Here is a 25,260-nt window from a genome sequence, read left to right on the forward strand (position 1 = left end):
ACCAGGCGCCGTCACCGTGATTCGAACCTGGGACCCTCAGATTGACAGTCCAACGCTTAACCACTCAGCTATTGCGCCCGTCGCTTTTCCAGGACAACAAATAACTTCTATTTTGAATGCAGACCATGGTTACATATGGAAACAAATACAGATAGTTTAATAACACAAAAAATAAAAACACGTAATTGAAAACAAATATCAACAATATAACACAAACATGCTAATGACACACTGATAGTGATACAGTGTCAACATTTTACTCTCCCTACACACCTATGGCACAATGATTTTCATTATGAAGACTAAAGAAACAGAAGAGAGAAAACAAAGAAAAAGAAACAAACCAAAATGATAACCAGAACGATACAGACCATATCACCACCATGAAAAATGGATCTCCTGAAACACTCATGCTGAGCTTTAAAAAAAAATTCCTTTTTTAAAGATACACAGCAAGGGGTCATTGGAAACTATATCCAAAAGCAGAACATGTGTTTAGAGTACATACAATTCCAAAACACACATATAAAATCAGTACTCCTCCACTGCCAGGCACCTACCCTCAAAGTGGCCTTACACTCCTCAAGGAGCCCAAAGTCCAACAAGTCAAAATAAATACAATGAACATTCTTGTTTAACACCACTACTGTTGTTTCAAAACCTAAACTCACCTGATAGAAACCCCACAATCTGAATTCATCCAAGTCCCCCCCCCCCCCCCCCCTCAAATCAAAGTGAGCCACACAACAAGGAGAAGAGAACATACAGTGGACATGATAAGTGCAGGGATGCAGGCAGTGTGGACTATAAGAGCGAGTACGGTAATGGAAAAGCTGCCGGCCAGGATCACATTGGTCTTCTATTCTTCTTTTTTTGCTGCCCCATCATGCACCATTTCAGTGGCATAACTCCTATGCCACTCATTCCAAGTCCCCCATTTTCAACCACGCCTAGGTTTGTCTGTCAAAGTCCCAGTGCTGGCAGTCCACATGGAACCATCAATGTTAGGTCGCCAGGAGGCCACACACCAGAGGAAACCCCACACTGCTACCAAGTCACTTCGGTGGTATTCAGGAGTGCCTGTTTTGATTTATCACACTTAGGACCCCACCTATTTTTCAGCGCCCTACTGACGACATTAATCGCTTAGTCATGGAGTGAGCATCATCAGAGTGGATCAGCCATCACAGAACATATTAGTCTTGGGTCCTACCATCAGATGCCACATCCTGGTAAAGCTAAGGTACTGCAGCTGCAGGTAAACACAGCTCCTCTCATCACTCCCACAACACGTTCAACACTGTGATACCTGCCACCCCACCGCTTTGGTCTTAGCACGTCTCGGCAAGTCAAAGGGACAACAGTGAATACACTGACACATGCGTGCAGAAAACACTGACACATGCATACAATATGGATACATATGTATGTAAATTGTTTTCAGTCCTGTTAAGATCCACCACACTATGCAAGTCTTCACATCAACAGGTTTTATAACATGCTACCTGGCACTACGGTATCAGAAACAAACAAAAAATGGATCATTATCATGCATCAAAATCTCTCATGCAACCGATCATTTATCAAAATTTGTCAAGGAATCAATCATCATCATATCAAAAGCAACAACAACAAAAAAAGAGGACAAAAAACAGCCACTGGAAGGGGAACCCACGAAATCAAGTGGATAACGAAATTGAAAATCCATGTGTTCCAGCACCATGCTTCAATAAGAATAACTGAAAAAAAAAGAGAGATAGAGAAAGACAAAGAAAGAAAATAAGAAAAAAAATATCCAAGAAGAGTGAAAACAGTTCATTTCCAAGGGACTGTGCAGCACAAGAAGGGTAGTGGTGTAGAAGCATGCATGCACCACAGAAAATGCGCCACAGTGCCACAAAACAAACCCACTGACACTGGGGGGACCATTGCTGCAGGTGCACTGAGACTGGAAGCAATATGTCAAAAACTGAACAGGAGAATACATGTCTCTCACGTATTACTGACATGTTTATTTACACATGTGTAAGACAAAAATTATTCCATAGATAATAACTGCACCAGAAAATATCCATTCTCTACAAGCCCCATTGCATGAAAATCAACAACAAAAGAGAAAAAAAAAAAGGCAAAGCCTTCATGGCTCACGTGTGATTCCTAACAATTTTGGGAAGACACACACCTGCACCACTTCCTCTCAGGAAAGGGAAAAACAAACAAACAAAAAAACAGAGTGCTGGGTGGCGACTGTCAACTAACACGTTCAGACTGATATGAAGAGAACTGAACATGATTTACAGAAATCATGAAGTTTATCCATCAGTCAGAGTTGAAAGTGGCAGAAAACTTGTATTCAGAAGCTGCTACTGCTCTGCAAACTGTTTTCGTCAACAAGTGTCTTAATCCACAAGAAAAATATCAGTTCTGACAAAATAACTGCTGTTAATCCATGGGTCAGTATGAAAGATAAATGTGCTAAAGTTTTCTGAAAAATAACAATGAAACTACTCTGGAAATGATTACCACTTTGCATTTATTGTCCCCTTGCCTGGACATTGAAATTGGAATGTGCGTAAAGAACTAATTTTTTTTTCTTTTTCTGAGCCAAATTTCATAAAACAGACAAAGTATTTCCAGAGAAAATGAGTTTACCAGTTTGCCAAAGACACATGTTCATACATACATGCACACACAGACAAACCTAAACATAGTTGTTACATAGACTCACTCTGTTTACACACATGAGCCAAAAAAACCCACAACATGAATCACTTGTAATGTGCAGCCATAGTCACCAATCCAACCAACCACAAATGGTTTCTGTTCTCTGCTGTACCATTTGTTTCAGCATGTCTGGTCTGACCCAAACGCAACGTAACTGCCATCTCTCAATTCAGCAACCCTGGACCTTTTATCAGTCCATACTATCTGATGTCTCCTTCAAACCGACACTGAAACCGGAACTTCGTGCTCAGCAACTTTTTCAGCGATAAGTTCTCCCACAAGCAGTAAAAATTTGGTAGCACATTTTTACATACAAAAATACCCACAAACATACATATCCCACCATTCCACTGGAGGAAAAAAACAACCACAAACAAACAAAAAAACGGCTAGCAAGCACACATATGAACATAATGTTCCCCATGCATTAAAATCACTGACTGAACTCGGGTGAATCAAGCACTGGTTACAACACCGCTACTTGTCAACAACAGCTGCAGCAGCAAACCGATCTACTGATGTTACATGAATTGTACAATGTCCCTCTGTCCCCTCCCCTTTAAGTCCAGATGACCTGCTGCCATTCATATAAAGTGTGTATAGATATATATATTATATATATATAAACTATATAAAGAATATAGTAGGCAAGGGAAGTCCTCCCTCTTCCTCTCTCTTTGTTCTCTCCACACTTTACAGCATCACAACACTATGTACACAGGTGGAGCAGGCAGTGTTCACTGGTTGTCTTCAAGTCAAACAGGAACAAAAAGAAGAAGAACAAGGAAGTCAGCCCTCTCCCCCAGCCAACACTGTTTCTCTGCCCCTTCAGTTTCAGCTTCAGCTCAGAGGTCATCCTCCGTTTTGATTTTCTTGATGACTGTGCCTGCTGGCACCGCCGGTTTTCTGAAACAAACACACACAAAAAAGACAGATAAAAATTCAGTCTGACAACATCCTCTTTCTCTCTCCCCCTCTTCATGAAACACCATTTTGATCAGTGACAAGAAAACACCATTTTCATCAGTGACAAAAAAGAAGAAAAAAGGTAATCCTCTTCTCCTGTGTATTTGTTGTCAGCATACACTACTTTAGTTTATTTTCACCTGTGGGCTTTTACCATGTAATACTATTGCCTCTCAGGAAAAGTCAGGAAAATGACGGTAGCTAAAAACAAAGATTCAACTAATCCGTGTGCAGTGCGCATGCAACAATCTTATCAGGACAAGTTCAGTACCTGAGAAATTTTCTGAGTGCAAGGAAGCAAATAAAGTTGTTCATGGCCAGAGAACATCTGTCAGTTGTTTTTTTATGGCATCTATACAAGTAAATTTCCATCCATATCATGACACTCTTGCAAAAAATAAGCCACGAGACTGTTGGTATTTCCAAGAGCACTCATCCTGCATATTGTTTTCTGTATGGAACAACAACAGGCAGAGTTCTGCAATCATTTGGAGAGAAAGTCATACTTTCTACAGATGGAAGCTATCATCAATTCCTGTTATACAGGGTTCATTGGGACTTCAGGTTATGCTATGTAAGGACCCTGTAAGGACATACAAGGATTTTCTCCTTTAGTAAGGAAATCACCCACTGAAGACAAACTGAGTGATATCTTGCAACATGTCCCAACTTCTGGGGGTAACTTACGCATCTGCTGAAGGCCCTCTCTTGACTGCCACCTTGCCGGCACCTGCCTGGGGGCTCTGGGCAGCATCTGTACACACCACCTCCGTTTGTTAACACAGGAGTCACAGTGTGTGTGCATCTCACAACAACAACAAAAAAACGACTTTACCACTTGTTTGGATGCATGTGGACAGAGATGGCTGTGTCTGTCTGCTAACTTTTCGATGTATGGATCTGGCTGTGAATCAACATGCTGGCGTTCGCACACACACTCACACTCGTGCAAGAACGCTCACACTCACACATGTACACAAACACATGTGTGCTTATCTCCAGATGTATACATCTGGCTGTGAATCTACATGCTGGCGCATGAATTCATGCATGCACTCACACACACACATGTGTACTTATCTCTGGATGTACGCATCTGGCTGTGAATGCTCACACACACACACGTGCGCACACGCACACACACATGTGCTGATCTCTTGATGTACGCTTCTCGCTGTGAATCTACATGCTGGTGCCACACACACAGTCACAAGCACTCATATGTTTTTATGCTTGAAGGCAGGCACATGCACTTTCAAAAAATTTAAATGTTTTGGGGTACGACGAAATCCCTTCCCCATTTCAAAACCAAAAACACTATTATACTTGAGTGCACAATTTTTACTTCTAACTTGCCTTTCAGATTTTCTTCAAACAGACAACTGTCTTGATCAGGAACTAAAAGTGAACACAATCATCTTCTTTGTCTATGGGCTGAAACTCACGAGTTACGAGTGGGCTTTTACTAATATGACTGTTTTTACCCCTCCATGTAGGCAGCCATACTCCATTTTCAGGGGTGTGCATGCTGGGTATGTTCTTGTTTCCATAACCCACCGAACACTGACATGGATTATAAGATCTTTAACGTGCGTATTTGATCTTCTGCTTGCGTATAAACACCAAGGGGGTTCAGGCACAAGCAGGTCTGCACATATGTTGACCTGGGAGATCGGAAAAACCTCCATCCTTTACCCACCTAGCGCCGTTACTGAGATTCGTTCCTGGGACCCTCAGATTGAAAGTCCAATGCTTTAACCACTCTGCTACTGCGCCAGTCAACACAATCATCAAATCCAGGACTTGTTTTACCTTGCAGCCACCTGACTTGGGTGGCGGGGCCATAGCCCTTCTCGTTGCGGGCGGCGATGCGGAAGATGATGGCAGGCTTGGTGGTGTAGTCGATGTGTGCCGACTGCAGGCTGGCGTTGGTGACCACGCAGGAGGGGCTGGGCCCGCAGAAGACCCGAACGAAGGCCAGCTGGGATGGGGTGCCCGGCTTGGGCTCGGAGTTGGCGTTGCGCACGGCCAGGTACACTGAGTATTCTGTTATCTTGCCCGCCGTGTTCTGGGGGGGCTCCCACGACAGGTGGGCGCCTTCCGCACTCTGAAAACGATATTTTTCGCTTCTTCTTACCTGGAAAAAGAAGCTTCGTTCCTCATGTGAGCTAGCTTTATTCACAGCATTTTTTCCCCCCCAAGTAAATTTTCCATACCAAACACGAAGCTAAATTGAATGAAAAAAAAAAATATATATACAACGATTTGCTACACTGATGACAAAAGAGATTCGCATATATCTAGGCATGGGCATTCATTTTTAACCACTTTTGTTATTTCATATCATTTGTTTTTTGTTGTTTTTTTGTTTGTTGGTTGGTTTGGTTTTTTTCATTAAGTTCTTCATTGGATGGTAATGGTCAACGGATCTATTAACATTTTAATATCTAAGACAATGTATGCATTTTGAGGGTGAAGCATGACTTCAACAATGCACTCAGCTGGTCCACAGAAACTGCAGTATAGCTGCACTGATGGGATGCAAAATGTTGAGGCTTTTCTACTGCAAATTTCTGAGATAAACACACTCGCTACAAAGAGTCGTACCTTGCTGATTTTGATGGCTGAGGGAGCACCAGGGAAGCCTGGCAAGCAGGTCTTGAAGGCGGACACCTCACTGAAGGGACCACGACCACAGGCATTGATGCCCGCCACCCGGAACTTGTAGGCCGTGCCTGGCTGCAGCTCCTGCTTCTTCAGGTCGCTGTGGTCTGGCACGTTCACTACATCAATGTCCTGCTTACACATCAACAAGTCAATCTTCTGTTCAGACATCAACACAGCAATGTCCTGTTTATGTTAATATATGAACATGTCACCGTCCTGTTCATATATCAACATGTCCTGTTGACACACCAACAGGTCAATGTCATGTTGACACACACACGTCAATGTCCTGCTTACATGTCAATACCCTGTTGACACACTAACACATATATGTCCAGTTAACATATTAATGACCTGTTGACACACACAGCAATGTCCTATTGACACAACAACACAGCAATGTTCTGCTGACACATCTTCTTCTTCTGCGTTTGTGGGCTGCAACTCCCACATTCACTCATATGTACACGAGTGGGCTTTTACATATATGACCGTTTTTACTCCGCCATGTAGGCAGCCATACTCCGCTTTCGGGGGTGCTGACACATCAACACAACAATGACCTGCTGACACATCAACAAGTGAATGTCCTGCTGTCAGTTGACACATCAACATATCAACACGTCAATGTCCAGTTTGCACATCAATTTGTCAATATCCTGTTTACAAGTCAACCCTTTCATTTGTCAGACGAACTGTAGGTCAGCTTTGTTAGCACTTTAATCAGTTCTCATCTAACACAAAGAGAATACACTATTGCAAAAAGGGTATGGCAGCATTTGTGTATTGGTTCAGGAAAATATTCCACTGTTTACAGCAATAACTCAACAACCCTGCAGAACGCTCAAAACGGAAACAATGACATGAAAGGAAAAGAGCTTATCACATCCAGCACACTGACACCATCCCACCTCCATCCTCCACAACAACTGGAAGACAGCACCAAAGTCTACACAACACACACACAAAAAAAACCCATCACTCACCTCACTGTTGCCCTGTCTGTTTTCTGAGGGAAGATGATAGTGTGACACAACGGTTGTGGTGGTCTTAATGATTCCTACATCAAACCACTGGCTGGCGTCCCTCTTCACTGGCACTTTCTCTTGCTTCACCTTAAAAAAACAACAACAGATACACACTCCCATACAAAATGTAACCAAAAACAACGTTTCTGTTCAATGCTACAGAAATTTAGAGAAAATATTTTTCAAGTTTCAAGACTGGACAGGTCAATCAATCCATGAACAAAGATCAAAATCACTGTCATTTTCTGCCCAACTTTCTGCACAGCATATTTCAGGTTAATTTTGCCATCTCAATGTTTGAAGCAATTCTCAAAGCTAATATTCTTCTTTCTAGCAGAACAATGATTTCCCATAAAAAAATATAAAATAAAATAAAAAGCCAGCAAACATGTCACACACATGAATGATCAGTACACCATTAAAAAAAAAAAAAAAAATCAATTATGAACAGCTGACAACTGTGCCATACTGATTGACAAACTGATAAGCAAGAGCCACTCACTGGTTTTGTATCTGGTTCTTGTTTGACCTCCGTACCCGTGCCGACAGTTGCTGAGTTGATAGCAGCTGAGGCCAAGGTTGTCAAGGGATCTGGTGAAACAGGCACAGTATTTATTGTACCATATCGTATCCTGTCATACAGTATTGTATCGTACCGTATCGTATTGATCTGTTCTGTAATGTATCTTATGCTGCACTGCATTGCACTGCCGTGTATTGTTCTGTATAGTGTCATCTTTTGTCACAATGGAATTTTCTGCATGAAATTCGGACCACTAGGAAAGCTAGTGTCAATTTCTGAACACAGAATAGAAGACATATAAAGCAAAATTCATCCTTTGTCACTGTCAAAATTGCACAACAGATGCACTGTACATCAAGAACATGAAAGCAAGGATGACATCTGAAAAGTGTCAAAGCCAACTGAACACATCCCACATTAGCTCATCAGAAATCAGAATAAATGAAACGTCCCAGTCACTTCGACACGCAACAGTAAAATTACTATCACCATCTTACAATTCTAAGTAACATATAAACATGAATCACAAAACTCAAATGTAACTTTCACACACACACACACACACACACCACAGACCCTCCCACAACCCCTCATTTCCCAACCGGACATCACCCCTGCAGTCTGAAGCCAAAGAACCAAATCCTCATCAAATTACACAACTACACTGTCCTCACCTGAGGCATCTGATGCTGCAGGCAAAGCTGAAGTGTCCATGGCAGAAGACGAGGTGGTGGGGGGTGAATCCTCCTCCTCCATCTTCACCTCTGGCTCTGCCTCCTCCGGAGCGGAGGTGGCAGGAGTGGCAGACTCCGAGAGGGTCTCATCCATGGGCTCCTGAGCTGTTGCTGCTGCTGCCTGCGACTCCGAGGGCTGTTCCGACTGTAACAGCTCTGCCGGCAACGCCGTCAGGTCAGCACTGTCCAAGTCAGACACACTCGACACAGCTGCCGGTGGATTGGTGGCACCAGCTGTGTCCATAGAAGTGGCTTCCCCTGAGGTGGACGCTGGTGCTTGAGAGTCCGCTGATTCAGGGTTGTCCGTTGTGGGGCAGCCATGGACGCCATCACATTCCCCACTGCCGGAGGGTTGGGACGGAGGGGGTGGATCGTCGCCGGGACAACCGTGCACACCGTCACACTCTCCCTGACCAGCCTCCTGGCCCTGGCCGTCACCAGGACAACCGTGCACCCCATCACACTCCCCTTCCTGCTGCTGCTGTTGTTGGTCGTCACCAGGGCAACCATGAATGCCATCACATTCGTCGTTCTTTGGAGGTTCATCCTTGCCAGGACAACCGTGCACCCCATCACACTCATCTGTTGCAGGTGGGTCATTAGGACCTGGGCAACCATGGATTCCATCACACTTGTCATCCTTGGAGGGTTCGTTAGGCCCTGGACATCCATGGATGCCGTCGCACTCGTCACTTTTAGAAGGCTCATCCTTCCCAGGACAGCCGTGGATTCCGTCACACTCGTCATCCTTGGCTGATTCGTTGGGGCCGGGACATCCATGAATGCCGTCGCACTCGTCCGTTTTGGGAGGTTCGTCGTTGCCAGGACAACCGTGGATCCCGTCACACTCCCCAGAAGGCGGGGGGTCGTCATTCCCAGGACAGCCATGAACACCGTCACATTCTCCCTGCGCAGGGGCAGCCGGCTGCCCGTCACCTGGACAGCCGTGAATTCCGTCGCACTCCTGCTCAGACGACTGGGCCGCCTGACTAGAGTCCCCGCCATCGCCGGGGCAACCATGAATGCCATCGCACTCCTGGGTGCCTTCTGAGGAGGTGCCGGGCTGCTGTTGGGCCGTGGTGGTGGCTGCGGCGGGTGTGGCTGTGACGGGGGTGGGCTGAGCGGACAGCATGGTGGACATGACGTTGGGGGCTGAGGCGACAGCCCCTGCTCCCTGGGACACCGGGGTGATGGTGATCTGCACCGGACCCTTGCCTCCCGCACCTGCAACATCGTCATCATCTGCACGTCTGGCGTTACTTTTGCATCCACTGCAAAGAATCCTCACTCCTGCTGCAATGCTTCCCTATGTCTACTGCTCAGAACTCCCCGCTATCATGGCAAATCAACATCGTATCCAAAAAATATTTATATTTCCCTACGTCTACTGCCCAGAACCCTCACTCTTGTGGCAAATCAACCCTGTATCCAAAAAGTGTTCATCGAAAGCATGATCAAAATATGAAGGTCATTTTCTTTACCTGTACTTGAATTCCACTCTAAGCGCATCTATATGTTCATCACTGTAACACTCAAAACAGGTATGTTCAAGGTGTACAGTGACACAACAGTTCATCTTCCTCCCATCCCAAAAAAGACTGCAATCACCTGTCATGCACCTCAGACACTGGAAGGATTCAACTTTAATCAGTTACTATGTGAAGGAATAGTCTGTACAACAAGGTCATTTTCTTTATCTCTGTATGCCTTCTGCTCTCAGCATTACACGGGTACATTACTGTTACACTCTGGCTGTTACAAAACATAGCAGCCATCCTAAATTACACAGTGACAAATGAGCTGATGTTCCTCCCATCCCGGAAAAGACTGCAGTCACCTGTCATGCACCTTGGACACAGTGAGGACAATCACTTCAACTATGTCCACCAATATAGGTCACAGGAATACAGACTGCAATCAATGTTTTCAGTTTCTGCATGTTCCACTTGTTAAATGATGCTTTAAAACTGTGATGGAAACTCGACACATGTACACACAGGAAACACACCTATCTGACAGAGCTGTTACATGCTATCATTTGGCTGTCAAGACAGATTTCTCTGTGTGAAATTCAGGATGCTCTCCTCAGGGAGAGCATGTTCGACAATGCAGAACCACCCATATACATGATTTTTGTTTCTGTGTGTATCTTTTGCTATCAGAGTGGATTTCTTTTTTTTTTTTTTCCCAGGGACAACCCTTTTGTAATGGGTTCTTTTACAAGCACCAAGTGCATGTTGCACACAGATCCTCCGTTTATCATCTCATTCAAATGATAAGCACTCAAACCAAGGTCTAGTGGAGGGGAGGGTAAAATTCCCAGTCCTTATACAGGATTCCAATCCGCAGACACTCGCTTCCTTTGGTTGGGCACATTACAACGTGGCCAAAGCACTCTCCACTACAGACACTCTCCACCATAACCAACTTCTCGCCCAGACGGTCAGGACAGCTGATCCCCCCTCCACTGTTCTGATGGTCACAGCAAGACACATCTATCATACTCAGTAGCCCCACCTATAAAAACCTCCACCCATAAACACACCTTGAATAAATCAATCAATGCAAATGGTGAATCTTGTGATTCTCTCACTCCCCCTCTCTTTCTCTAGCTCTGTCTCTGTTTCCGTCTGTCTGTCACAGTTTCTATCCGTCTGTGGTGAACACCCCAGGGGTGGGTTGGGCGGGCCCCTCACCAGCCAGTGCCATCTGGTTAGGCAGGGTGACAATCTGGCGGGTGGCCAGGGTGGTGGGCACCTCCCCGGCAGAGGGCTGGGCGATGAGGGAGATGGTAGAGGTGCCCCCGGCCCCAGCGGTCACCGTCTTCATGATGGGGGCCGTGAGGGTGGAGGACCCCAGCCCCTGCTGCATGATCTGCGGGGTGGGCACCGACTGGGGGGCTGCCATGGTCGCTGTCTGACCACTGCCTGTAAGCACACCAATAATAATAATAATGATAATATGACACAAGGGTACTTAATCAACTACAAAAGAGAAATTGTCAAAACATTTCCTATCAAAAAGACATCAAAAAGTGAATAAATTAATCAATAAAAATCAATCTACATAACAACACAGTTTGATGTCTAGATAGTGCCTAATAATAAAAATCAATAAATAAAAGTCAATCTACAGACCAACACACAGTTTTGATATTTACAAAGTGCCAAATCAAATAAAATTATTGGGAAAGATGCTATTTTCCCCCAGTTGTAAAAAGAAAAAAGCAACTTTTCAGCAGCTTAAAAAGTCTCTTTCACATAACCATAAAACGCAAAGAATTCAAAACACACACTGTCATTCACAACCATCCACCACCACCCTTTTTTTTCCTATCACTCAGAGTGACAGAATAACCACAAACTGATTGTGGCCACTCCATGGATGGAAGAGTGGAAATAAATAAAGCTGAAAACTACTCACACACACACACACACAGAGTTTCACTGCCTTATAATCAGGCAGTCTGTAAATTCAAAGAAATGGATCATAATCAAGAATGCTAAAAGCAAAAGAAGGCAATGGGGAAAAAAAACAAAAAAACAAGCAAAGCATACCTGCAGAAAGGACACTGATGACAGGCTTGTTCTGGGCACCCACAACCTGTGGCCCACCTGGCAGTGTTGTCACTGTAACAGCTTTGTTCACTGAAACACACACACACACACACACAGCATATTGCTGCTGTCAATTCCTGTGGGCTGTGTTCAGTAATTTTCATGTAGCATGCGTGTGTGTGTTTGCATGTGTGTGTGTGTGTGTGTACGCGCGTGTGTGTGTGTGTTTGGCGTGTGAGTGTGTGCACGAGTGTATGCATTAGTAAAAGGGGAGTATACAAAATATAAAAAAAGGATTAATTAAAACCATGCAATAAACATCCCATAAACACTACATGTGTAAGCATGTGTACGTGTGAGTGAGTGAGTGAGTGTGTGTGTGTGTGTGGGTGTGAGAGAGGGAGGGAGGGAGGGAGGAAGGGTGGGGAGTGAGGAGAGTTAAGCAGGTAGTCCTGCACATGTTGAGAAAGAGGAAGGAAAAAAAAAAAGCCCAGTCATTTTCACATAAAAAAGGAACAAGACAGAAACATGTGTTCTGTTCCTGTCCTGTACAAACTACGACCTTGGTCATGCAAAGAAATCAAAAATATATGCAGCAAGTGACCTCTCTTTGTATATTACCCCCATTCAGCATGATGCGAATGATTTTGTGTTTCCTAAACCATGTTTCAACCACACCCACACACATAGTCAGCAACACACACACACTCACGCACACACACACACATATGCACGCACACACACAACACACACGGTTTCACACACATACACACACACACTGTTTCACACACACACAGTTTCACCCCACCCCAGCCCCCACTCCCACACACCTACCTGTGCCACCCGCGGACCCAGCGGCGCTCTGCGGGCTCACGACGATAAACTGTGTGTTGCCCCCCTGTCCGGCCAGCTTGGGCACGGAGGTGATGATCTTGGTGGGGGTGGACAGGTTTCCAGCAGAGCCCTTGGGGGCGGCGATGACGATGGTCTTGGTGCCCACCTGGGTGGTGGTGGCCGAGCTGCCCGGCTTGGCCACAGACAGCATGGAGGAGGGGATCGTCTTGATTACCGTGCGTGATGTAGCCATCTGCAGGAGCACCACACAGCAAACAAGTTTCAGTTTCTTGTTTAATGACAATACTACTACTAATAATACTGGATACTTGTTGAGCACTTTCCTCCCTTACAAGGAGCTCCAAGCGCTTTACAACAAACATTAACCCTTTCGCTGCCAGGAAAATAAGATTTAAGTGAAATCTATTTGCCAGGATTTTTTCACAAAAAACAAGTATAAATTTTCAAAAAAATCTTTGCTCTTTGTTATAAAAGTATATATTTTCTGAAAGGTAAATGAATAAAGAATACAAAACACATGTTTCCCCATTTTATATATTTGTAGTGACATGCTGTTGTTTTGAAATCAGTGTTTTGTTTTTTGTCAAATTTTTAACCTGTTCATTACAAACATTAGTCACGTAATTATTTGCACACACAAAATCATACTAGAACAACCATAATAATTTTTTTTTTTTAAAAGAGAGATTGACACACAATGCATAATGACTTCTCCAAGTGATATGGATGTGAGGCCACGTCCTCTCAGTCTCCATCCCCCTCCTCTTCACCCCTCTCACAAGGTCACTGTATCTAGTACTCATCAGACCGTGTTGGCTGAGTGCCAAGAAAATCACTCGCACTGTGTCCTGCAAATAAATCGGTCACTTTGTATTGAATTGTTGTATTTATCTTTGTCCCATCAGATTTCTCTGTGTGAAATTCGAGCTGCTCTCCCCACGAAGAGCACACTGCTGCCATGTACTGCCATTCCAACAAGAACTAGAAGACAAGGGAGAGGACAGGACAGACTCACGTTGGGCTGGACACTGCTGATGCCCAGAATGTTGGACGGGGTCTGGCCGTGCTGGTTGGAGGAGATGATGGTGGCCGGTTTGTTGGCCCCTGCCTGTGTGGTCACCAGCTTCACGATGGTTGCCCCTTGCGGCAGGCCGGTCTTGGTCTGTGGGGAGGGAATAAGCTTCACTGTACTCACAGTGACAGGGTAACACCCAAAACATTATTTGCCTGATAAATATCTAGTCTTCAACAGTACGGCACGACAGTGGAGGAAAATGATTGCAGGTTACAAATATCTGCCCACTAAATATACAGCCTAGAATAGAACAACATGATAGTGGAGGAAAATAGTTCCAGGTAACATTCTTGTCTGCCATAAAATGACTTCACAAAGATGCTTAAGCTACTTTTGTTTTCTCCGCATAGGCGGGTAGTAGTTTGCACAGGACAGGAATAAGACTCCCTGCCGGAGTCTGCACTAGTGGGTCACGGTAAAGTATGTGTAGTTAAACAATTCTTTATTTATTAATTATGACTAGCAAATAAGATATGCTTGCCCTTTGAGTGTGTGTGTACCAATGTAGATTTGATCAGAATCTGCAACATTAGAGTGATCCTCTAAAGATAGTCAGGGTCCCTGTAGAATTATGGGAAGAATCCATGGGATCCCCAAGACTTTTTTTTTTTTTTTTTTTTTTTTAAACTTATCAGAAACCATGTGTCTCATTGCAACCTCTGTCTGTCAGAAAAATCAGCAGACATAATCAAGTTGAACAGTGACACAGCAGTTCATCTTCTTCCCATCCCTAAAAAAGACTGCAGTCACCTGTCATGCACCTCAGACACAGGGAGAACAGAAGATATTTTGACAGGTTTTCAATGTTTTATCTAACAGAATTTCTTTGGCTGGAAAATGAGACTAATGTATAATAACAGTTCTTTATTCATATTTATAGTGTGTGTGTGTACCGATGAAGATTTGCAAAGACATGCAACATTAGAGTGATCCTGAAAAAGACTGTAGTCACCTGTCATGCACCTTGGACACAGGGAGATCTCAGAAGATATTTGGACAAATTTGCAATATTTTGTTGAACAGATTTTCATTGTCTGGGAAGAAGACTGACATGTCATGATAATAATTCTTTTTTCACTTTTTCCATGTATTTTCTGTTAGGTAAAAATATATATAAATTCCTTTAAAAACTTGACTCACATTGGCCACAGCCATGCCCTGCGTGGTTTTCACCAGAGTGACGATCTGTGGCTGGTTGGTCACCGTTCCACCCTTGTGTACCGTGATGATCTGCTTGCCCGCAATGCCGCCTGCGCCAGGCTTCACAATGGTTGCTCCAGGAGGTGCCACTCGTACTGTTTGGGTGCCAGGGGCTGGCACTGTCACGGCTGAAGCAACAACAAAAAAACAGCGTTATGCAAGACCAATTTCTTCCCTTGTTTGGTTTTGCTTTTGTTTGTAATGGTATCTAAATCAAAGAAATCTGTTTAATGACCACACATCTCAAGCTTCAAGTTACTTGCTCAGTACACAGCTGACTGTTACTTCTTTCAAAGAAGACAGTGGAGTAAACCACAACACAAAAAGTACAGGAAATCATCCATGTGAACGACTTGTCCTCACAGCCTCAGAGTTCACTTACCCTGACCCTGGCGAGCCGCAGACACTGGTGTGACCTTGACCCCTCCAGGGGCCACAATGGTGGGGGTGACGACCTTGATGCCAGACACAGGGGTGGTGGTGACACCAGCGGTGCCAGGAATCTTCTGCGTGGCAGCGGCTGCTGCGGCCAGCGCTGCAATGCCGCTCATCTGTCCACTGGCCTGCAACACACACACACACACCGGTGTCACTTCAGTGATCATGATAGTGGCGTAGTTTTGCTAACAAAGATTTATGAAGGCTTTCCTTGCCTGGTGCAGTCTCATTCAAGACTGGTGAGGCCTGTATGACATGGACATGTTCAGCCACAGCGACTGCAGAGGAAGGTCTGGGACAGTGTACAGTTTGGGAATGTTTTTATGTCATTGCCTCTTTCCTTCTGAGCTTATATGAGTATCGTCATGACAGGACAGCTCATATTTACTGAAGGTACAGACAAAAGCCACGAGGTTAAACGTAGCGAACAGCTGTACACCAGGCATGGCCAAATCTCCTAATGCTTACAAAGAAGGGGTGAACTTAAAATAACAGGACAACAGGACCTGAAGGTGCATTATTACAATAATCTGCCATTAACATTAAAGTATGCATCAGCAACAGTCCCCTGCCCCTCCCACACCCTCCCCTTTAATTCCAAACATGTGAAAAGTCTTTAAAAATAAAGAAGAATAAGTTTTTACCGGGTAAAATGTAGGTGTCATTTATTTGCTGCATGTAAATCACCATGGACACTACCTACCATGGACATTACACACACACACACACACAAAATGAACCAAAAGTTTGATTGCAAATATAAAAGCTGTATTATTTTTCTTTTGATGCCCCCTCACCTCCCCTCAATCACAACTCTCCTGCTTTCCATTTTATAAAAGAAAAAAAAAATCAGAATTTTCAAGGAAAAACAGTAAAGAAGTATTCTCCTATACATACAAGCAGTCAATGGTAGAAAACAAGATTTGTGCCCCCAAGCTACTATCAGCTATGAGAGGCCTGTATCAAAATAACAGCCCAGAAGACCGACTTACAGTGCTGGCGACTGTAGTGACTGTTTTTGTAGCCTGAGTGAGGACCTGGGATCCTGCCACCCGAATGGTGCTGGTCCCTGGGGTCAAGGTCACTGGGGCTCTGATGCGTGGTGTCGCTGTCACTGAAACAGAAACGGAAAGTCAGTTGGAATACACCCTGTACGTATGACACACTGGAATACACCCTGTACATATGACACAGTGGAATACACCCTGTACGTATGACACACTGGAATACACCCTGTACATATGACACACTGGAATACACCCTGTACGTATGACACACTGGAATACACCCTGTACATATGACACACTGGAATACACCCTGTACGTATGACACACTGGAATACACCCAGTACGTATGACACACTGGAATACACCCTGTACATATGACACACTGGAATACACCCTGTACGTATGACACACTTCCAGTTTAAATGTCCCAAGTCTTCATAACAAACAACACAGCTTTCAGTAAACACAGTAGTTTCCTGACTTATATGGTGATACAGCACACAAAGTGCACTTCCCTGAATTCTGACTACATTGTATTGTACTGCTCTTTGTCACCACTGTGGGAAATTAGGGCTGCTGTCCCTGCGGAGAGCACATCACCACAGTGCAGCACTACCAGCTTTTTTTTTTCCTATTTTCCTGTCTACATTCATTTGTTTTACTATCAAAAGTGGGTTTTTTCAGGATTTTATCAGTGACATCTTGTAACAGATACACACTGTTCTCATGTGGAATCGTTAGATACGGAGTCAGCTCATCCAAGTGTTTGACTTTTAGTCATGCAAGCAAAGTCTTTTGGTCAGTCTAAATTGAATTATGAAACTTGGAAGTCAAATCAAGAAATTTTTCAGAACTCCAAGTGTCTGCCAATGCCTCCTCTTCAACTTGTGTGTAGGCTGATTGACCTGAATGAATAGAAGACGTCTTCTTTTTGAAGCACCACTCCTCCCAAACCATACGATGAAGCATCAGCTGAAAGTTTCATTCTGTTGATGGAACTGTAGTGAATGAGAACTGGTGCATCACAGTTCATACAGATGCTTCTCCACAGACCATACCCAACAATCTGTGTACTTTTGCAACATTCTGTGTTCTCTGTAGATTTTTTTTTCTTTTTTCGGTCCACTTGAATTCTATCATTTCAAACAACGTGACGGAGAAATTTGATGGTATTCACTGAAAAAACACATTTCTTGTTCAAAACCACTCACACATCTTTAAATCTTTGATGGGCCATTTGAAGTCAGCTGTCATGTTCCTCGCTGTCTTTTCTACTGATCATAACATTGTCAGTGTCACATATGACTCATGGAATCTAGCTAGGATAGGGGTCATTGCTCTTTGAAAAACCTCAGGATCTAAACTGATTCCAAAAGAAAGGTATCTGAAACAGTATCTTCCAAAAAATATTATGCATGTAGTCAGCAGTCCCCATGACAAGGAATTTGAAAAAAAATCCACTGTTACAATCCAGTTTGCTGAAGATAGTAACCCCAGATAATTTAGTAGGAATGTGATCAGCTGTTAGAAGAAAACTTTCACTTCAAACACTAATGTTCTGTTAGGTGAAGTCAACAGAAAGTAATTTTTTTTCCCCCAAATCATGTTTATTATAAGTATATCATACAGTCCATGACCCACAGGTGCAGAAATTCTGATTTTGCCACTGAACATTGGTACTGTAGACACTGGCAATTGATGACAGTCGATGAGTCATCATTTAAGTGTCCCAGCCCCCTCCCAACCCTCACCCAACTTGGTTGATATTCTATTGTCCAGATCAACGTTCTTAAATATGCTGAACTCGACAAATGATACAGTGTTGAACAGTTACATATTCCTTTATCACAATTCAGCAATTACTGGGAGAAGAAAAAAAATGCAGTCTACAGAAGTAGGGGAGAGAAGATGGAGAAAGCATGACAGAATCAAAATACATGAACAACTAAGGACTACCACCACAAAAGTCACAATAACAAATAATAAATAATCCAAAAAATCAACACCAAAAAACAACAACAGTGCATAACTATGAGGATTATGGGCCACACCAGCACATTTTTGGGAGAAGTACACAATAATATTACAGGTTTTTCTTCCAACTAGAATAAGACCTAGGCATTTATCAAACTGATCCTTGAAAACTTCACTTGTTTTACATTTTTAACTCCAAGCCGCAGAAGAGAATGCAGACAAAAGAATATTCAACACCATAACTGTTCTCACCTCTGATCAACTGTTTAAAAGCTATCACAAAACCAAACCTGTATTTACTGTAGAACTACCAAAAGCAAACAGTTCTGCATGCATTCAGGTAACGTTCAGACAAGATACACTCATGATACTACTGCATGCAATGCAAGTCAAACATTTTAAAACAGTATTAAGAAATTTGATAAACACACGAAAAACAAATGGATGTTCAGTATTTCCTTGATTACATTATTTTCAATTACGCACCTGGCAGGGCAAAATGCATCAGGCATCTGGCAGGGCAAAATAAATATTCTGTTACCAATGCCTTCTTTATCATTCCAAGACTTTTTCTTGCCAATTTTCAGTGTCAGTTGTTTCCGAGCCTGAGAAAAGCTCTGTTCTTCTGTTCTATATTCTAATCTGCCCTTGTTTCTTGCACTACACCCTGTTATTTATTATGTTTGGATTTTAGACTTGATAAGGACAGTAAACAGTAAAACCATTACTGAGCCAGCTGAAAGCACCATATTCAAAGTGACACCCATGTCACCTCCACATTCTTCAAGCATTAAGTTCAACTCCATTACATCACAAACTATCAGTTCTTCATGCCAACACTTTTTACAAGCATTATCTACCAGATGCCAACAGACAGCCATTGCAATACAAAGTGAAGCTGACCAATTAGTCCAGACAACTTGTGTGAATGTGTTTTGAAAACTCACATTGGAAAGAAGAGAAAAATACACAATAAACATGTCAGTGCCAGCTCATTCTTTCTGGTTAACTGTCATAACATCATCAATACATGATACTATATGAAAGTTGCCCTAGAAGTAACGCATCCACCTAGGAAGCGAGAGAATCCGAGCACATTGGTTCAAATCCCCACAGTCACCAGTATTTTCTCCCCCTCCATTACACAGAGGTGGTCTGGACGCTAGTCATTCAGATGAGACGATAAACCAAGGTCCCATGTGCAGGATGCACTTAGCGCACGAAAAAGAACCCATGGCAACAAAAGGGTTCTCCCTGGGAAAATCCACTTAGATAGGAAAACAAATAAAATTGCAGGCAGAAAAAAATATTCAAAAAAAGGGTGGCACTCCCACTGTAGTGAAGTACTCTCCTAAGGGAAAGCAGCCCGAATTTCACACAGAGAAATCTTTTATGACAAAAAGAGTAATACAATAATACAATACACAATGCATACATTTGCATTTCACCATGATGTATTCCATTCCAAAATTAGCTGTTGACTAAAGACTGGAAGACAAACAGGATTATTACCCAATTAGGAGAGAATGATAAAAATAACTGTAGTTCCATACCAGAAAGGAATATAAAAACAGAATAATACAGCATGCATGATACATATATATATATATATATATTTATTTTAATCTTCTCTCTAAAGAAAAAGCACCAACTAACAGGCAAGAAAGCAACAACAACAAAAATAAATAAACTGACAAAACAACAAATACATATGATAATTAAGAAACTGATTAAAAAACCAAAAGGTACAACAGCAGTACAAAAACGTACAAATTGCAGAAGCCAATGATCAGTCATAATGACCACAAAACAGCAATAACAAAAGATGCCAGCAACATTAAAAAACAAGAACAGAAATAAACTGTCACCATCACAAAGAGAATCAAACCAAATAAAAGATGTAACAAGAAAAGGGGAATTTTTTTTATTTTAACAGGAACCTGACGAAATCACCAGAAACAATCAAACAACAATCAGAAGTAGCAAAAAAACCAAAACCAAAACAAAAAAACATTCCTGCCTGGTGACACAAAACTTTATAACCATTATCACATTTATCCATCCTAACATTTGGGATGGTGGTTACCGTGGTAGAAGGTGAATGGATGGGTAAAGGTGACAGGGTCTGGGCAAGAAAGTAGGGGTTACAAGGGAAAGGAAGAAAAAAGTGTATTACGTGTGTGTGTGTGTGTGTGTGTGTGTGAGTGAGTGAGAGTGTATGAGTGTGTGTGTGTGTGTGTGTGTGCGCGCATGTCCATGCACTTAATCCATGCACATGGTTAAACTGCAGACACAACCTCTCTCTCTTTTTTTTTTTTTTTTTTTAAATTCAGCTGATTCCCAAAACTACTATGTTGCACCTATACCTCTATCCCCAACAGAGTGTAGAGACAGTTTACGTAAGAGATTAAAATCTGACACATTTCAGTGATGATGCTAAAATCTGACACAACTTTCCAGCATAAATAAATGTTAATAAAGTCCAGTGAACTTCCAGCTTCTGAGCACTAGAGTTGTTCCATCAATTCACGAAGTGAGAGAAAAGACATGCAGCATCCACATCAGAGTTCCATCTCAGCTGCTTGGTAACACAAAAATACAATAATAGTAGGAGCAATCTTGAAGAAAAAGGTTCAGGTGTAAGATTATTCACTCTGATATTGGAAAGTAGGGCAAGTAAAATAACTGTCCCTCTCTTGTTCTTCTTCTGCTTCGTTTATGGGCTGCAACTCCCACATTCACTCCTATTTTACCCTGCCATGTAAACAGCCATACTCCGTTTTCAGGGGGGGTGCATGCTCGGTATGTTCTTGCTGCCATAACCCAAACACTGACATTGATTACAGGATCTTGAACATGTATATTTATAATCTGCATGCGTATACTCATGAATGGGGTTCAAGCACGAACAGGTCTGCACAAATGTTGGACCTGGGAGATCCACCCTTATCCCACCAGGTGTGCTGAAACCAGGGACAGAATTTGGGGAAACTCTGGCAAGAATCCGGCACTCTAACCATTTGGCCACCGTGCCTGTCCTCTCTCGTGGTGTATCATATCATTCTACCTACTCAACCCATTATATATGACCAATCTAATATAGACAGATATTTTTTCACTTGTGAAGAGCTGATTATTTCAATGACATTTTTGTATGTTTCAATATTAGATATATTACTTGTACACTTAATTGAACATGCCATGCAATATATTTTTAAATCCAACACACAACCTATGACAATGTTAGATACTTCTGTAGCAACCCATCTACCGAGGCATGCTTAGCTATATTTTGGTTATCAAAGTTGGCCAACATTAAAATCAATGTCCTGGGTGTCTGCTGGACACACACCCGCAACACTGAAGCCAACAAATACAACACAACATAAATCTGCAGTCACCACGGACGATGATGACTCCAGTACAGCGTCATTCCATCAACATCACCACATCCACATTTAAGGGAAGCCCACAACACGGCCACAACTAAAGCTGATCTGATCCCTGCCAGTTGTCATGCACCACTGAACGTCAACAAGCAAAAAAAAAATAAAAAGGAAAAAACTGGCCGGTACCTCTAACGGTCTGGGGCTGGGCCATTCCCAGGTTGGCGAGAGTAGCTCCCAAGACAGGTCGCACAGAGCCTGCTGAGGTTAACAAACTCTCCAGTCAAAATACCCATGACAGATAACTCTTCACACATGATTGCATGTTCTGTCAAGTTCCTCATCTGTGGTCATTTTTCTCTCTAATCTCAGAGCGTATCATCCCTAATGATTTTTTTTTCCCTTTTTTTTCTTCATTTTTTACTTCCTGTTGGCCACACTAATATCACTGACTTGTAATCCTGTTTATGACTAAAAATGAAGCATGACCAGCTCATATATAATAAATCTACTTTCAGGCCATCGGTCTATCAACTGAACTGAAAGTGCTAAACCACAGAAAAGAATATGCAATATGATTTCATTGTAAATTTCTACAAAATTTATATCACTGATACCACCTGACAAGAGGAACAGTCAAGAATCTGAACACCAGTTTCTACCTTTCATGTTGAAGAAGGTTGAGGTGATAAAACCGACCACACAGTGACAATGGGTATAACACTTTTTGCATTTCTTTTATCATTTCATTTATACAAAAGTCTCCGGATTCACTCTCGAACAGGAAAAAAACCCACAAAAAACAAACAAACCCACATACCTAGCTAATGCAACCCATCTTTACTTACCTTTTCTGAAGACTGAGTTTTTGTCAAACTCCATACGTGATCCTTAGAATTTCATCTGATGAACTATACTGGAAGAGGACACCATAAACTGATAAAAAAAATAAAAATAAAAAAACCCATCCCATTCCTTACCTGCCCCAGCAGGGCGGAGCACGGTGGTGGTGCCTGGCTGGGCGGGAGTCAGCTGCCTCATGACGGGAGTCCCGGTGGGGGTGCCGACAGGGGCCACCGCCCCGGAGGCGGTGGTGGCAGGAGTCTGGGCGGGGGGCAGATCGTACTTTTGTAGCTGCAGCAGGTAGGCATCAGCAGTGTTGACCGCACCCCAGCACACCTCCAGAGTGTTGGTGCTCGCCCTCACCAGCTGCACGCGGGACGGCGCTGGCGGTTTTTCTGTCGCACAAACAAGACTCACTAGTGAAGCTGCTGGTTTGAATAGTGGCTATTCATCTTTCAAAGGATTCTGACACACATGCACGCACACTGACACACGCACTCAAATTGAGACTGGAGTTTCAATAGTGCTGTTCATCTTTCAAAGGACGCATGCACACACACACACAGAGTCAAAATGAGGCTGGCGTTTGAATGCTGTATTCATCTTTCAAAGGATTCTGATGCACATATACGCACGCTCAAAATGAGGCTGGTGTTTGAATACTGCTATTCATCTTTCACAGGATCTTCACCATTCCAAGAATGCTGAATGAGAAAATATGTGCAATGAGAAAAAGTTAGTTCCCAATGACATGACAGATCTTCAACATAATTACCTTATCACAAACATTGTAAAACCAATTAAACAGTGTGCAGTTTTTTCTATTCTCCCTATCTCCACAGCTCCTTTCTCTTTGTATAATGCACACAACAAAACATTTTTGCATTATGTTGGACCAACAGGCATTTCTTACAAGAAGGTTCCTGTCCCTTTGAATCAAAAATGAAAACTAATGACAGCAAACTGGCTCATATCATGTGATATAAACAATGCAAAGTTCACGTTTACTCTGAGAAATATTTCATTTCCAATTTTCAAATCATTCACACCCAAGACCTTTCACAAAACCAACTGCATGATATGTATGTAGACAAGTAACAACTTACCTGTTTCCAGGAACCAAAGGTCCTTGAAGCACACCTGTTTCAGCACACACACACAAAAAGGAAGTCAGAATTAAATCAACACAACTGTCCCCACACATTTCACTGACAGAGCTATGATATTATATGTGTTTATTGGCCATGATTCATTGCCATACACACTGATGTGACAGCTATGATATTGTATGTGTTCATTGGCCATGACTGATTATCATGTACACTGATGTGACAGGCTTCGCATCAAAGGCAGGTGCTGACATTTTTGCAGGATAATCTTTCATTCTTCCAGAGGTCAGTTAGCCAAATATTCGCATCTGTCCTACAATGTTCCGACTATTAGCCACAACTTTCCCCCAAACTCCAACTCCTACAGCTAAAATAACAGTGCAGCTTGTTTATGGATTTTTCCCAATGTTGCAAGTTGTTCTATCTGCGTTTAGGTCAAATTAAGTTGTCTCCATCAGTCTCCAATCTATGTTTGGATTCACATTATGTTTCAAAACTGGTTCTGACTCTTCATGAATTCAAAACTCACTGTAAAAGTGTGCTATTGATAACTGTTTACCTTTTTTTCTCTCTAAATTTATACACAGCCATTTCACACACAAAACATTCAGCTGATCGCCCATGTTCAGACCACTTCCACAATGCCGAAAACATGACGCAATGCTTACGATGCAGCTTTCAAACTGAAGGAGATCAATCTGACTACTGAAAAGGAAAACTGAAGTGCTGCCTATGAACTTGGAGTGAATTAATCCATGATCAGACGTTGGAGAAAGCAAAGGGGTGAACTTTCTCGCTGCAAAAAGTCGCAAAGCTGGACTCTTGAAAGAAGCTGACGACCACCAGCTCTAGCCAGCAAGACTCGGATTCATCCGACAGTGAAAACGAGGCAGGGGTCAGTGATATGGCAGAACAAGAAAAGCAAGGCCTTCAAGACTCACTTGTGATACACTTTTGAAAAAATCCAAGCTTTTTATGTATTGAGTATAATGCATTTACTGTTATATTTATATTTTTTGTATTATCTAAACTTGGCACTTTGATCTGATATTCGACCCAACCAAAGATCTATCATTATTATCATTTTTTGCTAAGCGTGGAAGTTTTATTTATTGCAAACGTTTTGGTGTAGGCAGTAAAACAAGGGAAATTACTCTGCTGGGGAACTTAGTTT

The 25,260-nt window shown here is 42.7% G+C and overlaps 1 protein-coding gene across 3 annotated transcripts in view; it reads right to left on the reverse strand.

Moving 5' to 3' along the window:
- Window positions 1-3,429: 3,429 nt before the first annotated feature.
- LOC143299945 (host cell factor 1-like) overlaps window positions 3,430-25,260 on the reverse strand; it is a 33,663-nt gene continuing 11,832 nt past the window's right edge. Inside the window, exons 7-23 of one of the 3 annotated variants that reach the window (XM_076613485.1) lie at window positions 24,084-24,117; window positions 23,115-23,372; window positions 22,324-22,392; window positions 16,760-16,881; window positions 15,712-15,892; window positions 15,270-15,457; window positions 14,070-14,216; window positions 13,034-13,286; window positions 12,200-12,289; window positions 11,339-11,569; window positions 8,583-9,866; window positions 7,888-7,976; window positions 7,344-7,472; window positions 6,298-6,486; window positions 5,503-5,797; window positions 4,378-4,444; window positions 3,430-3,630 (exon numbers count right to left, since the gene is read on the reverse strand). In XM_076613485.1, the coding sequence (XP_076469600.1) occupies window positions 3,570-3,630; window positions 4,378-4,444; window positions 5,503-5,797; window positions 6,298-6,486; window positions 7,344-7,472; window positions 7,888-7,976; window positions 8,583-9,866; window positions 11,339-11,569; window positions 12,200-12,289; window positions 13,034-13,286; window positions 14,070-14,216; window positions 15,270-15,457; window positions 15,712-15,892; window positions 16,760-16,881; window positions 22,324-22,392; window positions 23,115-23,372; window positions 24,084-24,117 (3,687 nt within the window). In that variant the 3' untranslated portion in view covers window positions 3,430-3,569. Of the gene's footprint in view, window positions 3,631-4,377; window positions 4,445-5,502; window positions 5,798-6,297; window positions 6,487-7,343; window positions 7,473-7,887; window positions 7,977-8,582; window positions 9,867-11,338; window positions 11,570-12,199; window positions 12,290-13,033; window positions 13,287-14,069; window positions 14,217-15,269; window positions 15,458-15,711; window positions 15,893-16,759; window positions 16,882-22,323; window positions 22,396-23,114; window positions 23,373-24,083; window positions 24,118-25,260 lie in introns of all 3 variants that reach the window. The other 2 variants (XM_076613484.1, XM_076613486.1) reach the window with 2 other exon arrangements.

The sequence above is a fragment of the Babylonia areolata genome, chromosome 25 (genome assembly GCF_041734735.1).
Source record: "Babylonia areolata isolate BAREFJ2019XMU chromosome 25, ASM4173473v1, whole genome shotgun sequence".
Taxonomy (NCBI): Eukaryota; Metazoa; Mollusca; class Gastropoda; order Neogastropoda; family Buccinidae; genus Babylonia; species Babylonia areolata.